The sequence below is a fragment of the Bacillus rossius genome, chromosome 2 (genome assembly GCF_032445375.1).
Source record: "Bacillus rossius redtenbacheri isolate Brsri chromosome 2, Brsri_v3, whole genome shotgun sequence".
NCBI classification, from domain to species: Eukaryota; Metazoa; Arthropoda; class Insecta; order Phasmatodea; family Bacillidae; genus Bacillus; species Bacillus rossius.
Window position 1 is genome coordinate 63399550 of NC_086331.1, and position 15654 is coordinate 63415203.

A 15654-nucleotide genomic window follows, 5' to 3' on the forward strand; every position below is an offset into this window, starting at 1 on the left:
CCAAAGCAAGTGGTCAATTGCCGGTGGTGTCAGGCTGCAATTTTTTGCAAGTGAGAAATGTGGCGGTGGTTGCCACGAGCTGGTGAGTTTTCTCCTCTCATTCGTTCGGTCATTGCTCCATTGTCATCTAAGCTCTATTTCATTAATTTCCTGTGTATAATACTCCTTATTTTAAACAGAATTTGTAGTAGCAAAATTATGGCAATTGTTCACGTAATTTTTATTTATATATATATAAATAAATAAATATATAAATATATATATATATATATAAATAATTTAAATGGAACTACAGAGAATATTTGGCAGACATGGTCAGAACGAATCATAAATGACTAGTATCTCAAGGAAATAAGTATTTTAAGGCTTTCCATGAAATTTAACCAAAGTAATTAATAACAATTCTTAACAACTCTGAACTATCCTTATCTACATATTAAATAATTACTATCTTTCATATCAAAGTGATTCTTAATATTCTTATGACACCAAAAAATATATATATGTATATAACATACTCATTATGCAATGCTACAATCTCAGCAATCTAATTTCATTTTTTATTTTTCAGGATGTACTTCAATACAAGATAGATTCACAAGTTTCATATTATATAGTAGCAGTATTAGAATATATATCAGCAGACATCCTAAAGGTAAATATATTTCTTCTACCTAATAAGTTAACATTTTTGTTTTTTAGAATTTAAGTACATAATTATTGCAATTATTGTAGTTTTTTTTATTTTTTTTATATTTTACAATTACCCTTTGTAGTTTCCAAGGCAGTTGCTATTATTTTTTTGTTATGTATTGAAATTTAATTTTGTTTTGGGTCTGAAGTAATAAATCTATATCTGTTCTTGGTGTTTTACAATTAATATTTATACTTTAAAGTTTTGTAATATCTGTCTTATCATTAATTCTTACGCACAATTAAGGTCAGTGTCAACTAGGTATTTATTTCATATTCTAATGATAAATTTAAAAGTAAATACTAGTATATTATGTATTTTTATAACCTTAAATAATATTTAGTATGTCATATCTATGGCTCGGAACATTCTGTAATCAAGCACCATTCGAGCCGCTAGCTCTTAGATTGTTTGGGTGGATTTTAGCTGTTGGTCTTGGTCACCAGATTGCATTCCTGCGCTCTCATAATTTTTGATTTGCTGAGAGTGTTTATCCTTGCTGTAGGTTTTTATTTCGGTACAGTGTTTTCTGTTTTATAGTGGGTTACAGTTTACATCTGAAATTTTATGTTCCTGTTAAAACTATATTGTTATTCAATATTCATACAGAATTGCTAATCCGCCATGGCAGTGATCCCAAATGTGCCAGATTTAAGACCTTGCTCTGTAGTTTCTTATGAGGATTAATTTACTAGAGTGCAGGCCAAAAATTTACCATGAGCATTTTAGGGAATGGTTTTTCTGTGCATTTTATTCTAAGTGGTGGTTCATGTGATAGTAATAAAATTGGTAATAATTTTACTTAACTGCTGTGGGTTTTTTCGTACAGGTGGTCTCAGTTTCTTATTGCTAAAGTATGGAAATGAATTGTACGGTTAAAAAGTAAAAAATTTCTTATAGTAAATTTTTTGAAAATCCTTCATTCAGCTGGCAGTTATTATTTTATGTTTTTCCAACTTTTCAGTACCTTACCGTATTATAAAAAGCTAATAAATTTTATGTACTTAGGCTACAATAATTTCAATAACACAGCTTGAATCAACTTTAGTTTTCCAACCAGACAATCTTATTTTCAATTCTTATATGATCAGTGCACCATTAGAGTTCAAATGTGATAACATTACATAAACTGGTTTGATCTTGATTCAACCACATTTTTTGTTGTGCTATTATGTTTTGAGCACTGAACCCAGATTATTGGTAACTTTGAGTTGAGCCCACATTTGAGTTGGTTGATGGAGAATGATTGCGAATCGACACAGAGCTTGGATTGTGGATTAGAGCAGAATGATGCAACTGGCCCATAGTCCAACATCAGTTAGAAAATTTGAAGATTTCAACATGAAAGTATTAAATACTTTGTATTGTTATTGGATTTTTTAAAATAAAATATCTATAAGTCAACAAATCTCGCAAAAACTTAATCTAGTCGATTCTATATTGGTTTATCTAGATATCAAAATAACATTCCAGTAAGAAAAGAAAATGATGATTGACTGTAAGAAAACGTAGTTCAAAATTAAATTTATAGCTAGTGAAGGGAATGAATAACAACTTGTTAGTAGTTCAGATAAATGATTTCTTTTATTTCCCCAAAACCAACTAGGAAAGGTTTACATTAAAAAATAAAACGGTTCTTCTTAAATTTTTTTAAGTCACTACAGCTTGTGAAGAAAAAAAAAGGTTTTATGTTTTCAGTGGAACACCATTTTAAGCACTTAGAGCAATTTCTCTAATAACAGAAATAAATTTTCATGTTATTTCTATTTTGTTTCTTTTCAGAATAAATAAATAAATTAATATATAGATATGTATAAATTCAATAAATAACATGTTAATTTTTAGTGTTAACCTCTCTTTTTTTTTGTAAAATAAAAGTTATAGTTTTAGTTCCTTAGTTTTTTTTTTCCTCTCTGAAGATGTATTGATAAAGACTCTAAAAATTCACTGGGTCTGTGATATTGAGGATAGAAGACTCCACAGTTCTTCATAATACTCTGGAAAATTTCACTTATTTATTAATATCCTAATGTAGCAGTCTATGATCTGTTACAGCTTTGGTTGAGGGTTTCTCATTGGTCCAGAGTCCTCCATATGAGTTGTGAGCCAATAGCAGAAGCAACACTAAAAATATAACTATTTGAATTTTAGCGTATGGTGAAATGAATCCACAATATTTTCTGGTTTGATGTATTAATTAAAAAAATTAAAAAAGAATACATGAAGAAAGTCCATTAGATAAATAAGTTTTTGTGTAGCTTTTCTCCCCGTCTTTTCTCCCTTCACCAGCAAATATGTGACATGTGGGTGACACAAGGGGTGAAATTTGATGAGTTGTAGGTATATGTGTGAAAATCCAGCAAATGTACAAAGTTTTTCAAAATTTAAATTATTAAAATTTTTTGAATGTTTTAACTTATTTAGGCCAACTTTTAAAGTGACTTTGAAAATTGAATTCATGATTTTTTATGGGAAATCTTATACGCTTTCAAATGGTGTGATTTGATTTGTCGTTACTTAAGTATTTCTGAAAGTATTAGCGTTTTCAAACTGTAAGCACGTGAAAATTGCAGAAACAAAAAAAAGTGAAATATCTGATGATTGAAGGATTTTCCGAAAAGTTAATAAAAAATATATTTTGTTGCTTTTGAACTGTACAATTGATTTTAAGAATTTGGTCGTAAGGTACTGAGCCATCCTGTATAATAATTTTTTTTTATTGGTTTTGTTACATTATATATCACATTTATTTTTCTCTAACTTTTTTTTTTAGTTGGCTGGAAATTATGTGAAAAATATTCATCATGTTGATATAACATGTCAAGACATTCGAGTTGCTATGTGTGCTGACAAGGTAAGTTCTCACATATTTGTACAGTGGGTTGCTAAATGTCAGGAGGTTTAAGTTGTGTGCTTACTGACTGTGAATTGTTTGTGTTTTGGTTTACACCAAAATAATTTCAAGATTATCATAGAGTAAATAACAGAGGGAGCATAAATTACAAACATGTGTGCACTCAACTTACAAGTAAGATCACAGCATGATGGATTACATTTGGGAGATGAGAACGTGGCCTCATCAGAATATCTAATACTTAAAATAAATTACAACAAACTATTAAAACACTATTATCCTGTTTATCTGTTCTCAAAGGCAATGAATCTGTTCCAACTAGTTACCTACCATTTGTACAAACAATATTGTTTTGTCTTACATCTTCTTTACCCTATTTTTTTTGTAGGAAATAGGTAATTGTATCACCAATCAATTAGTGATTGTCACTACACCAATTCTTGTCTTTCTATAAAATGTAAATATTTACAGCATGAAGGAAACTTCTGATGAGTTGAATTTTTTGAATTAATTAGCAAGAGTTAGTAATATTTTAAATTTGAAAATTTTCCAATAAAAACACTAATAGAGTGAACATTATAGACAGTTCAAAACTCAGAATTTTTTGCTATAATGTTCCACCTTTCCATTTTTTTTCATTTGTGTCTCGCTATTTTTATTACAGACATTATACTTACAATTAGTCTTAATTAGGGATGGGCCAATCAAATCCTCAAATACCATCAAATCATTAGTATTGGAATTAATTGATATTCTAGATAAAATACTTGACAAAAAATATTATAGGAAGTAAAAGTAAATAAAAAATTCAACACTTATAACTTCTGAAGTTCACTAGGTAAATTTTTTTCTTCATACCTGGGTGAATCTCAGATTACAGGCCATTTTACTGTGCTGTTTTTTTTATTTTCACAATGAGTTTTAAAAATTTAAAAAAAATATGAGCTCCTACTCAAAGGTAGATGAAGAGATGTATCCTGTCAGCAGAGCTGAAAATGTAAAATTTCAACTTTTTTTAAAACTTCAAAATTCAAGTAACCATGCTAATGACATATGACACCATGCAAATGATTAAGCATACAAAAAGTGTAGACAGTAATTAGGCAATTCTGTCCAGATAAAATACATAGATAAATGAAATTAGAAAAGAAACCTGTTAATTTATTCTTTTAATATTAAATAACAATTAGGCTTATTGAGAAGGAAAACAAAGTCACAAAATATATGGTTCCCATACACCTTTATGAAGCAATTACTATGCCATTGTTCATCATACTTTCTTACACATTTAGGGTTCAAAAAATTAAAAAAGCCATTTACTTTGAATCAAATATTTGAAGAAGAAAAACAACAATAGTAACAATTCTACTTATCTTAACATACATATTTAAACATTAAAATTATAGGCCTAGTTCACTTTGCCATAGTTATTTGAAAACAAGTAAAAATTAAAGTGCACCAAGGGTAAGGTTAAACATCACACACAATGTCATTTTGCTCTAGAGATCTTTAAAAACAAAGAAAGCAGCTCTTGAGCCAGATGGTGTTGGACTGTCTATCTTCTTTACAATGTCACTCAGTCCATATGTTGCTGGTCCTTATGCACAGGCCATCTGTACTTCCTTCCAATGGTTGGGTACATCACAGTCACTTCTATTGCATGCTGAAGAATACCGATTATTTCACCTGGATACTGTTTTCCATCATAAGTAACCAGTACCCAATCTCCAATTTTAAAATCTGTGAGGTGGACAGGATCTGTAAAGTTAAAACAAAACTATATTAGTACTATTCATAGATGTTAGATGTATTCTTGTATGAGGATTAATAGTTGAGGCAATAAGGTAACAAATGAGATTAATGAGATAAAGAGTAAAAAATGTATGTCACCGTTTGTCATTGTGCTTGTAGTAAGAACTCCCGTATGATAATGTGAACAAATGTCAGTATGACAGATGAAACAGCTAAGTTTCCAGAAATGAATTTTACAAGAGTTTCTGCTCCACTTCAATTGGTGAACTTTCATGGACCCAGGGAAGGACATTATCTCAACGTCTTCCATTACTAATTCAACGTCTTTTAATACTTTATTCTAGCACTACCTGAACGTGTACTCCAGAAATATGTTCTCCTATCCTCGCAACTAGGGTGTCAAATGTCACTGATATCACTTCCTTCTGCTACAATAGGGTCAGCAGTTAGTTTCAAAACAGCACCAACACCATCGGGTGCTCCTTTCCCATGCTTTGCCTCGAATAGTTCCAAGTAATAGTCTATTTGCAGAAATGTTTTGGGGCTGTAGTAGCTTATCAGGGCATACATGGTCTTATTTCTATGTTGAGTGCTTGGACTGTCTGAAAGGAAATGAATTCTGGAAACAGTTGGAAATTGTTTCAAGTACTTATCAAGCATGGGTGTAAGATGAGCTGCAATGGCATATGGGTCATGTCTCAATACTTGGATAGAGTGCAAAATGATTCCTTGATACCACCAGCAGTATACATAACACCTGTATGTAATGTTATTTGTTCCTTCGAAGCACCAAAGTGAACAGATTGGGTTTCTGAAGCATATTTGCATGCATTGTTTTCTGAGAAGCCAACATGCATTACAAGTTGTGAATCATCTAAATGAGTTTTTAGATTTCGCATAACTTTGAGCTGGTGTTTGATATTCAAAATGTGCTCCATAAAAGGTACTATTCTGTTTTCCAGCATTTGAATTAATTCACTGACTGTGCAGGAAATTTCTTCTTTAGTAGTTTTCTGAATGGTAATCATTTGTTTTGTTGTTTAGTAGATTTTCCTTTTTGTGACACCATTGTTTTACATTGGTTTGTTCATCATAGTCAAATTCCTTTTCTGTGAATGTGATATGCTTGTTTATACAAAGCGGGCACCCTCTAGCTAGACATTCTTCGCGTGTTTTCTCACATGTAAGAGCTTTTAACAAATCATCAATATTTCTTTCCTTAATAATTTCCAAGAAATGTAGTTTTTGAACAAGAAGCTTCATGTTTTCGTGCTTAGCACAGAGGCACGTATCTCTCATGGACTTTCCTGGGAACAATCCAAGAAGGCTTGTATCTACAGAATGAACTATAGCTGATCCTGAAGTTCTCTGCCTGTAGAAACTTTGTATGCAGATTTTTTAATGTGTTGTTCAAATAGCATTTCTGCTGTTGCTTCCCATTTCTTGAAACCACATCTTTTTTACCTGGGCATAAAGTAGAATTACCCTCATTTCTAAAAAAATCACGTACCTTCCTCTTCATAAATTCAATAATTGCTTTCTTTTGCCTTTCATAAATTAATTCATGTGAACGCCTTTTGTTTGCAAGATGCAGTTAAGGGGAGAAAATGCTTAGTGTGAGTCAGCATTCTATACTTTTTTTAAATTCTTCCAGAGATCACCTTTGTAAAAATTTGTTTCTCTCTTTCACTTTTTTTAATGCTATCAAATTTGCTTTCCAGTTCCTTTGTAATTACTTCTGCAAACACCAGTTTACGGCGAACATCATCAGGCACTTTTCTTCCGTGGAGATTTTTCTTCACTTTCGTATTTGGAGTCAATGTTGGAGTCTTTTCTTTCCCTTTCAGTAATCTCTGATACCTTTTCTTGTATTTGTGGTACTTTTTCATAAGGGCACTGTTTACTGCTTCCAATTTTTTAATTTGCCGGTAAGCTTTTGTTTTGTTTCGTCGAATTTGTTTTCTTCCCCCTTTTTTTTGTGTGCTGACTCTTTCAGAATATGACGATGTGCATAGTATGTTTTCATTACCTTCTTGATCGACTCTTTCTGAATCTCGCACATTTTGTGCATTTTCTTGTAAATATGCCTGCATTTCTTCTTCCTCTTTCTTCTTATTTCTGTATTTTTTAGTTGCCTGCCTCCATTCTTTTCGTTTCAGTCTTTACTGTCTTTCATTAAAATCAGCAACAAGTTTCACCTTGCCGGTAACTTTTGCTTTCAAGTATATTTTGTGTTTCTTTTCTTGGAGAGCTTTGAGTTTTACAGGGTCATTTTTGAGCCTCTCTCTTCTTTTTTCACATTCTTTTTTTTTCTTCAATCTTTCTGCTGTACTCATTGCAGCTTTCTTTCTAGCCATACCACCAGTTAATCTGTAACCATATAAACATAGGAAACATACTCCGTAAATATCATTAAACATAGTTTGGATTTTCAAATTGAAATGAACAAATCAAAATTTTAAGCATATATCTATGAATAAACTGCTTAAAAACCTCAAAGCAAAATATTTAACTTGATGTTTATAACTCAAGAGTTTTAGTGAAAATATGTATAGTACCCTATCCAACTGTAAAAGAAAAATATTTCATTAGCATGGGCTGGTGTCATTAGCATGGTCAGCAATTTCAGAAATGCCCATGCCAATGACAATGAATTTGTCCATGCTAATGAAAATTTTTAATTTAACCTAACCTCACATTAATCTTTGAAGACCCATTAAACTTTCACTAAGCCATGAAGAAGTAAACACAGATAACAATCATACAAAACAAAAATATTTTTTAATAATTACTATTTATAGCAGTTACAACATCCATGCTAATGTCAATCAATTTTCATACTTACCATAAAAAGTACACACAATATATGATAACATCAACTTAGGCTTGTAGTTCCCTCCAAAACCAAGTTAGTTCTGCCAACCTAATGGAAACTAAATATCCTTGTCAATAAAAGAATAACAACAAAACCTTTTTTTATCTTCCAAGAGCTTACAAACTTTGACCATGCTAATGACACAAAACACTAGGGATCAACTTTGATCCAAAGTACTCTGAGCATTTTCAAAACTGAAATAAAACTTATATTCAGAAATCAGTCAATAAAGTATACATTTTTCAAAAATCTGTAGAAGTTTCAAACTTAAGCAATTTGGTTCACAAGTCAACCTACAGCTTTGTACGTGTATACTGTGTCTTGGGACAGCCATGCTAATGACATTTTACAAGGTTTTTAATTTTTATTATTTTATATTTTGAAATAAATCTTGGAACACACACACGACTCATTTAGAGGTCATCTGTAGCTGTAAGGAAGTAGATTAAAAGTAGTAGAACTGTGACTGGACTCTTAGCAATTCACTAGAGACCAATTATTTCCCATAATCTGAGATTCACCCACCTATCCTTTTACCTTTCTCCAAGATAGTATACTTTTAACATTGACGACAGTCGTCGTACCCTCCCAGATACAGAGGCCGTACCTGGCCACCGACGCGGGCCTGAGGGGGCCTGTTTTCCCCCCCCCCCAGTGAACCCCAGTGTGTGGGACGGCCAGGGACGCACCCGCGTGCGCCCTAGCATGCCAACGAGTGTTTTTCTATGTGACTTTATCTTTTATTTCAGTGTGTATATATTTGTAAACGATTAAGGGATTTGAATGTGTGTAATTAACTTATTTTATTTATTATTCATTGTGCAAGTTCGCTGTGTAATTAATGTCTCGTGTATGTCTTTGTAAATAATTCAATAACTTTTTCTGAAGTGTTTCGCCATAGTATGTAATTGCAGCCTGGCGCGCCGCGGGACGGAGCTCTCTCCCACGCCAACCGATTTTCCCCTCCCTCCCCGCCACCCGCGGGCGCCGGCCCGCGGGCGAGCGGGGAGAGGCAGTCGCGTCCTGGTCTCGAGCGGAGACAGACGTGTTCGTTGCTCCGCGAGCCGCGCACGTTGCGCTCGGGATTGAACGTTCGCTCAGTCCGCAGTCGGTCACGGCAGCTGAGCTGCCACCGCGAATCAGCTTAGCATTGTTAACTTACGAGTCATCGGGAGACGTGTCTAGCGGGCAGTTTCTACAACGCGAACGTGGTGCTACGAGTCTCTGAACTTTTCGCCGTCCACGGAACATTACGTAACGGGCCGCGTATGTACAGCGCTCCGTCTTCGGGCCCTCTCTCACTGGGTCAGCCTAGCATTAATAAACTTTACGATTCGCGCCGAAACGTATTTGAGAACCGCCCCGTCATCAGGGAGTCCGTGTCGCCGTGGTAGGGCACTTGTTCCGCGACGGTTCCGCCAGGCTGCGGCAGGACTTTATAAGCGTTAATAAAAGACGGCTCGTGAAATTCGTTAATGCCGTGTTCTGCTTGCGACAACCTACCAACATTCCTCGCAATCACTTCACTCTCCCTCCAGGTCCCGCCTTTCCCGGTCCCGGCCACGTTGGCCTGGACCCACACCTCTCCGACGAGGGCAGTACGGGCATAACAGGACATTTATTTCAACGGGAAAACGGGGACCAGAAGCCGAGGGACGTCATTTGGCGCCCAACTAGTGTGGCCGTAAGCGCACGCAAGCGCACGCAAGCGCGCAGGTGCAGGACAGAACGGAAGCAGGTGCGACCGCGCGGCGTGGGAGCGGCTCGAATTCGAGACGGCGCGCCGGCGCGCCGGCGGGAGATAACGCGGCGCGGGAACGTCGCGAATACAAGTAGTTTCGGCGAGAGATAACGTGTCGTGGGGGCGACAGAAATACAAGACGGCGGTGCAGCGGTATCCCGGACTGAAGATAACGCGCCGGGGAGGATCGTATTGTATTACTGGGGGAGATTGTGTTCACGATCCGCGGATCAGTAGCACAGGAGGACAGGATGGCGTGGAAACAGGCGGGACAAGAAAGATACGATCTAATCAGTTTCGAAACGGACTTGTGTGAGGAGGGAGACTCCGCGAAAATGGACGTAAAAAACGAGGTGTGCGGGTCCGGCGGCGCGGCCGAGGGCGCGAACAGCACGGACAGCACAGTTGAGGACAGTAAACGGGAACAGGGGGACAGGCACGCGGACGCAGATGGGCCGGTAGTGCGGTACGTGAGCACGCAGTTTGAGTTGCCAGAGTTTGCGGGGAGAGACAACGAGGACCCGCGGGAGTTTTTGCGGGAGTGTGAACACCTCCTAAAACTGTACGAAGTGCGACGGGCGGAGTGGACGCCGCGAGTGGCGGGACAGCTCCGCGGCGAGGCAAGGAACTGGTGGTCAATGGCCGGGAGTTTTGATACCGAGTGGGGACATTTTGTACGCCAAGTCAAAACTAGGTTTGATAACGATCAGGCGCGGGCAATGTGTTTGCGGACATTTTATTGCCGAAACCAGGAGGAGGACGAGAGTGCAGAGCAGTTCATTTACGAGAAGTTACGCATGTTCCGCCGATTGGGGACAAGTGGGGACGTGAGTGCGGCGTTGCCAACCATTGTCGAACAATTGCTGCCAGAGTTTCGCCCCTTCATGAGGACGGCTGCTGGTCGTGACACGGAGGAGTTCGTGGCCCTCGCCCGCGTGATAGAACGTGACATGTCGCAGTGGAGGACGGCACTCAGGGGCGCGAGAGCTCCCCGTGCTCGCTCGGGGCCGCGGGGGGTCACCGTCACAGAGGTCACGGACAGTGACTTGGCCGTGGTGAGCTACGCCGGCGGCGCGGGACCGCGCAGGACAACAGACCGCGGTGGCACCAGGGAACGCCCGGAACCAGCTGCGACAGGAGGAGGACGTCACGAGCGGACAGCTACGAGAGAGAGGGACGAACGTCCGCCGCGATGCCGTTTTTGCCCGGACGCGTACCATTGGCATCGCCTCTGCCCCACCAGAGCCGCGTGGGAGGAGGCGCGCGAAGGCAACACGTCGCAGGCGGGAAACGCAGGACCGGGGGCGGAGGGACAACTGGGTGCCGCTCCCCGGCCCGCCAGCCACCGGCAGTCCCAGTAACTGACAGAACACGTCGACCACCACCGGCGCCTACCGCACTAACGTCCTGTATGCCGCCGGGAAGCAGGGGACAACGGGACTGCTCCTCATCAGCTGTCCCCACGCTGGGGCAACTGCGGGGACAGCTGACTGCCGGCGCCACCACCGCGGCCCTGAGGCCGGGTATACCAGGGCCGGACCAGCCGCCTCGTCGACACGCCGTCGACGGGGCGGACAACCAGAGCATCAGCGCAGGCATCCCGCCGGCCATCTCCGTGCAGGGACAGCTGACTGCCGGCGCCACCACCGCGGCCCTGAGGCCGGGTATACCAGGGCCGGACCAGCCGCCTCGTCGACACGCCGTCGACGGGGCGGACAACCAGAGCATCAGCGCAGGCATCCCGCCGGCCATCTCCGTGCAGGGACAGCTGACTGCCGGCGCCACCACCGCGGCCCTGAGGCCGGTTATACCAGGGCCGGACCAGCCGCCTCGTCGACCTGTCGTCGACGAGGTGGACCACCGGAACGTCAACACGTCGGCGCCGGAGCGAGCCGCGGACCTCGCCGCGAGTTCCCCACGCCCGGACGGCCAGGTGGCCGGGGGCGGTGGGGGACAGACGACTGCACAGCTGGGGCAGGTCGGCCCCGAGGAGCCGGAGCTGCTGCGAATTCCTGTCCGCGCTAACGGGCGGGAGATGCTGGCCCTGGTGGACACCGCCGCCAGCCGAACCTACATCGCGGCCCACCTGGTGGGAGCGGAGGCAGTGACACCGCGGAGGGAGCTGGTGCAGCTGGCCACCAGGGACGCCGTAGTTGCAGCAGGGGGCATCACTCAGGTAACAATGAGCATCGTTGGTCACGTTAGCCACGTTGAGGCCTGGGTGGTCCCCGAGCTCCGCGAGGGGCTGATTCTGGGGGTCCCATGGCTGCACGAGGTCGACGCCACCGTGGAAGTACGAGCTGGCCGGATGCACTTCGGCACCCAGGGGCGCTGGACGGTGTACGGCGTGCACCAGGTTCCCCCCAGTCCCCCTCAGTCAGTCATTCGCCTAGAAGACCTTCAGCACGGTGTTCCAGAGGAGTACGTCGATGTCATCAACCATGTCCTCACCTCTCAGGCACAGGTATTTGCGGCCGCGGACCGGCTACGACGGACAAACGTGACGGAGCACCGGATACCGATGGTACCGCACCGCCCTCCCTTTGAGAAGGTATACGGATTTGGCATCCGGGAACGGGAGGCCATACAGACTCAAATTGACGAGATGTTACGTGACGGGGTAGTGGAACCCAGCACCTCCCCGTATAACTCGCGGGTGGTGCTGGCCACCAAGAAAGACGGAAGTCTACGCTTTTGCGTAAACTTCAAGGCGATAAACAAACTGACCATTCCCGCCCCGCCCCCGCAGATCAATATCACAGACGCACTGGCAGGACTGGGGGACGCCACTATTTTCACGACACTAGACTTAAAATCAGGCTACTGGCAGGTGCCGGTATGTCTGGAGGACCGCCCTAAGACGGCATTTACGGCACCAGACGGTCGACGTTACCAGTTCTGCGCCATGCCGTTTGGTCTCATGGACGCCCCTGCCACGTTCCAGGCCCTGATGGTACGTGTTCTGGATGGGTACATTGGTGAGTTCGCCAGTGCCTATCTGGACGACGTTATCATCTGGTCCAGGACGTGGGAGGAACACGCGCACCATCTGGCATTGGTGCTAGAACGTATGGCCAGACACGGACTGACGTGCGCCCCAAAGAAATGCCACATTGGGGCCACGGAAATAGAGTTCCTAGGACACATAGTGACGGCGGAGGGGTGCCGCCCCCGACCTGAGCAGTTGGAGCTAATAGAGGGAAAGGGGGCACCGAAGACCAGGAAGCAGCTCCAGAAGCTGCTGGGGCTGCTCAACTGGCTGCGGTCCTTCGTCCCCGACTTCGCCACGGTGACGGCCCCGATGACGGACCTACTGTCGCCGAAGACTAAGTTCCGGTGGACCCCCGCCGCGGACGAGGCCTTGCGACAGGTGAAGCGCCGGTTCAGGAACTGTCACACGCTCTCACGCCTGGTGCCCAGCCGCCCCATCTTCATCCAGACGGATGCGAGTCAGGAGGGGATGGGGGCGGTGTTGTACCAGATGGATGACCGGGGCGAGAGGCGCGTGATCGAGTACGCCAGTGCCAAGTTTGGGCAGGCTGAGCGGAAGTATCACGTGAATGAGCAAGAGTGCCTTGCGGTGGTCTGGGCCCTACAGAGGTACCGTCACCGCGTCGAGGGCCGCTCATTCACGCTGAGAACCGACAGCCAATGCCTCCGCTGGTTGGACTCCGCTCAGGGCCGGAAGTCTAAGTTCACTCGGTGGGCCATGCTGATCCAGGAATTCTCGTTCACGGTCGAGCACATTCCTGGACGTGAAAATCAGTTGGCCGACGAGTTGTCCCGGAATCCGGACCCTGAGAATGAGTTCCACGACGACCAGGGCTGGGAGGAAGTGCTCCTCCCTGAGCGTGAGCGCGGGGTAGAGGACTCGGTGCCGCGACCGTGCGCGTTGTACGCGCTGACAAGCCCCACTGCTCCTGCACCCGACGCGCGACCCGAGACTATGACTGACCTGCTGGCGTGGGTCCACGCGGCGCAACTCCGGGACCCCGACACCCGGACCCGACTGACAGAGTGTGGGGAGGGGGTGATACCGGGCTGCCGGAGCCTGAACGGGGTGCTCCAGACCAGGGGGGCTCACAGGTTGAGCGGGTGGCGGACCCACGTGCCGCCCGAGGCCAGGCGCTGGGTCCTGAGCTACCTGCATGACCACCCCCTGGCGGGACACCCGGGCGCGGAGCAGACGCTGCGTGAGGTCAGACGGACGTTCCGCTGGCCTGGCGACGCGGCAGAAGTGAGACGCTACGTGCGGGCCTGCCTGCGTTGCCAGGAGCGGAAGTCCAGGCGACCCGACGGCAAGGAGCAGCAGGTCCCACGACGGCCCCGGAATCCCTTCCACACTGTGTCGGTGGATATTATGGGGCCGTATCCTCGCACGTCCCGTGGTCGGCGATTCATTGTTGTGGTCACGGATGTCTTCACCCGCTGGGCGGAGGCGTTCGCAGTACCAAACGTGAAAGCCGGCACCGTGATTGCCCTGCTCGAGCGCGAGTTCTTCCCGCGATACGGGTACCCCGCGGTCCTGCTGACGGACAACGGGGTGCAGTTCACGGGGAGAAGCTGGCGAGTGTCCTGCGCGGGTTGGGGGGTGGAGCATCACACGACGCCCACCTACCATCCGCGCGCGAATCCGACCGAAAGGCGGAATCAGGACATTAAAACTCAGCTGCGCATCCGGTTGGACTAGGACCACACCAAGTGGGACCTGCACCTGCCGACGCTGCTGTTTTGCCTGCGCCGTCGGACGAACGCGGTCACGGGCCATTCCCCCGCTGAACTGGTGCAGGGCCGGAACCTCGCCCTGCCCGGGGAAGAGCGCGCAACCCCCGACTTGCACGACATGACCACGGACGATCTGCGCGAAGACGCCCGACGTCGCCAAGCTGACTACCTGACTAGACGTACGCCGCAGACGCACCAGCCCCCAGCACGACTAGAGCCTGGCCAGCAGGTGTTTGTTAAGTGTCATCACCTGTCGGCTGGCGAGCGGGGCTTTTGCGCCAGTCTGGCTCCTAAGTGGGCGGGGCCACAGGAGATCGTAGACAGACTGGGCACCACCTCGTACCTCGTGCGTCGCGCCGACGGACGGACAACTAAGGTGCACAGGGACGACATTCGACTGATAGGCGACCCGCACGACGAGTACGACCACGACGACAGCGGACCAGTGGACGGTGACGAGGCCGAGGATGACGTCACCGAAGGTGTACTGGCCGACCTCGGCGCCCCTGTGGTGGTACCGCCGGAGCCGGACCTGGGACGTCGACGGGGACACGCCTACCCCGGGTCGCGGCGAGTGGCAGGCGAGAACGCTGACGGGGACGGTGACACACGGGACAGGACCGATGACAACGTCGCAGTAGGGGTCCTGGTCGACCTCGGTGACCCCGTGGTGACGCCACCGGAGCCGGATCAGGGACGTCGACGGGGACACGCCCACCCCAGGTCACTGCGGGGGGTGGGCAGGAACGTTGACAGGGACGACGACACACGGTACAGGACCGATGACAACGTCGCAGTAGGGGTCCTGGTCGACCTCGGTGACCCCGTGGTGACGCCACCGGAGCCGGATCAGGGACGTCGACGGGGACACGCCCACCCCAGGTCACTGCGGGGGGTGGGCAGGAACGTTGACAGGGACGACGACACACGGGACAGGACCGATGACAACGTCGCAGTAGGAGTCCTGGTCGACCTCGGTGACCCCGAGGTGACGCCACCGGAGCCGGATCAGG

At 45.3% G+C, this 15654-nt stretch overlaps 1 protein-coding gene across 5 annotated transcripts in view; it reads left to right on the top strand.

Moving 5' to 3' along the window:
- Positions 1-15654, top strand: part of LOC134529327 (protein son of sevenless) — a 386073-nt gene that overhangs the window by 30819 nt on the left and 339600 nt on the right. For all 5 annotated transcript variants that reach the window (XR_010074532.1, XM_063363274.1, XM_063363275.1 and 2 more), the window contains exons 3-4: positions 572-655; positions 3468-3548. Coding sequence is in view for 4 of the 5 variants with exons in the window: in XM_063363274.1 (XP_063219344.1) it covers positions 572-655; positions 3468-3548 (165 nt within the window). In the remaining variant the exon portion in view is untranslated. The remainder of the gene's footprint in view (positions 1-571; positions 656-3467; positions 3549-15654) is intronic.